General features: G+C 43.1%; 1 protein-coding gene across 1 annotated transcript; it reads left to right on the top strand.

Moving 5' to 3' along the window:
* Nucleotides 1-1051: 1051 nt before the first annotated feature.
* On the top strand, nucleotides 1052-2041 carry LOC122449195 (putative olfactory receptor 52P1). The gene has a single exon (XM_043480708.1). The coding sequence runs from the start codon at nucleotides 1052-1054 to the stop codon at nucleotides 2039-2041; it is 990 nt and encodes a 329-aa protein (XP_043336643.1).
* The last annotated feature ends 734 nt before the right edge of the window (nucleotides 2042-2775 follow it).

Raw genomic sequence — 2775 nt, 5'->3', positions numbered from 1 at the left:
TTCTAATAAATAATAGGTTAAGGAAATTGTGTTAGGATATGAGATCACTGACCTATTAATATGAAAGCAATGGTAATAGCAAATGACAAGTGACTGAACACCTTCTATGAGTCACACACTGCACAAAGTGGTGTTTACATTTCAACATCCTTACAAAGTATTATTACCATATTCCAGACCAGAAATGGAAATCTGGTCTTAGAGGAAAATTGGCTTGTCCAACGCAATAATGTCAGTAAGAGATTTGTTCCCAGTTATATGGGCCCCAAGCTCTTTTTTGTGTGTGTGACTGAGCACACCTTCCAGCTTTAAAAATTCTGATTTTGTATCTCTAAAATAGCTCTGTCTCTTCTGAAAAATAAGAGAAGGCAAAAAAAAAAAAAAAAAAATCTAGAATATACTGTCACTTGAATATTTGGTGGAGAGCTAGAGAGTTCAAAGCACATAGATAATGTTCACATTTTTGGAACAGTAAAAACTTTTACCTCAGTGAGTTTTAATTTAGGAATGAAAAGATCCTAAGTTAAATAGATCAGAACATTAGATCTTTGCTGTCTCTGACCCCTCAGATATAAGTTCATGGGACAGTGTGTCCAAAAATACTCTACATAAAAACCTAATGGAATAAGCCATATTCATCCACCTTCTGTGGAGGTCATGTAGTTTATTGGTCTTACCTTGTTGATAGAATTGTGCTTGTCACCAACATCCTCTCCTCTTAATCCCTATGTTTATGAGAATGAACAACAACAGTGGATCTTGTCCTACACATTTGCACTATCTGGTATCTCTTAAATTCATCCACATTGTAAGGAAGGATATTCTGTGAAGTCCAAAATAAAACAGTTTCTTCCCTGATTTTTCTTATCCTGTGACCACGCACATGTAGCATCTGGTCTACTAAGGAATAGGAGAGTTTACCTCTCTTGTCTTCTGTTAAATAGAAATGTGGAGTAAGAAAGAGAAATGTGAGTCCAGCTCATTCATATCCCTGTTCTGTGTTGTTTCCTTAGGTGATGTCATGCTGTGTGAGGGTTTCTGACCCGAGAAGATGCCCAGTCATCTTGGCCAGACCATGGAGTCTCCTAACCATACTTCCCTGGACTCTTCTGTTTTCGTACTCATGGGCATCCCGGGTCTGGAACAGTTCCACCTGTGGTTTTCACTCCCTGTGTGCCTCCTGGGCACAGCCACAGTTGTGGGTAACATAACCATCCTGGTCATCATTGCCACTGAGCCGGCCCTGCACAAGCCTATGTACTTGTTCCTGTGTATGCTTTCAACCATTGACTTGGCTGCCTCTTTCTCCACAGTTCCCAAGCTCCTGGCCATCCTCTGGTGTGGAGCCGGACACATATCTGCCTCTGCATGCCTGGCGCAGATGTTCTTCATTCATGCTTTCTGCATGATGGAATCCACTGTGTTGCTGGCCATGGCCTTTGATCGTTACGTGGCCATATGCCACCCACTCCGCTATACCACTATCCTCACTGACACCATCATTGCCCGCATTGGGGTGGTAGCTTTGGTGCGAGGTTCCATTCTCATGCTCCCATGCCCCTTCCTCATTCAGCGCTTGAGTTTCTGCCAAAGCCATGTGATCCCGCACACCTACTGCGAGCACATGGCTGTAGTGAAGCTAGCCTGTGGAGACACCAGGCCTAATCGTGTTTATGGGCTGACGGCAGCACTTCTGGTCATTGGGGTGGACTTGTTTTGTATTGGTCTTTCTTATTTCCTCATTGCACGAGCTGTCCTTTGCCTCTCATCTCAGGAAGCTCGGTCCAAGGCCCTAGGGACCTGTGGTTCTCATGTCTGTGTCATCCTAATCTCTTATACACCTGCCCTCTTCTCTTTTTTTACCCATCGCTTTGGCCACCATGTTCCAATCCACATTCACATTCTTTTGGCCAATGTGTATCTGCTCTTTCCACCTGCTCTTAATCCTATGGTATATGGAGTTAAGACCAAAGAAATTCGGGAAAGGGTTGTCAGGGTGTTTCAAAAGGGACAGGGAAATGGACTTAAGGCATTGGAGTGACCTAGGAGTATAGAAGGGACTTAGTCCATACAGTAGTAATATTTTCAAGATTAAACTGTCCTTAGTGTTTGATACTTGGACAGAGTTTTAAACAAGGTTATGTTGGGTTACAGTATTTTCTAGACCATTCTAAAGCATAAGAAATCACAGTGAAGGTCAAGTTGGTTCATCATTGTTAATTTTCATCCAAGGAAGTATAACATGAGGAGATTCTTCCAAACTTGGTTAGAGGAACTTGGACATAATCATCAGAACTTTCCTCGCTACCTGGCCCTCTCCCAGTTCTGCAGGCATGGGTTTCTAGCCTCACATTTTAGACAGGTATATTACCAGACTTCCCTGGTGGCTCAGACGGTAAAGCATCTGCCTACAATGCGGGAGACCTGGGTTCTGTCCCTGGGTTGGGAAGATTTCCTGGAGAAGGAAAGGGCAACCCACTCCAGTATTCTTGCCTGGACATCCCATAGATGGAGGAGCCTGGTAGGCTGCAGTCCATGGGGTCGCAAAGAGTCGAACATGACTGAGAGACTTCACTTTCACTTTCATTACCATCAGAAAGATCAAATAATAGGACCATTCACTGTTAAAGAAATTAGAACTACAAGGGACTTATGTGCTTTTGCATTAATGCTATATTTCTCCATTAGAACTTCGAGGCAGGAAGAGAAAAAGGACTAGCCAATACTCTCAATTTTAGCAAGTGGCAGATCAAGGGCTTGAAACCTAGACTCCTA

Source organism: Cervus canadensis, chromosome 11, assembly GCF_019320065.1.
Source record: "Cervus canadensis isolate Bull #8, Minnesota chromosome 11, ASM1932006v1, whole genome shotgun sequence".
In the NCBI taxonomy this organism is placed as follows: Eukaryota; Metazoa; Chordata; class Mammalia; order Artiodactyla; family Cervidae; genus Cervus; species Cervus canadensis.
Note: the sequence above shows the minus strand (reverse complement) of the source record. Positions and strands in the feature narration are given on the sequence as shown.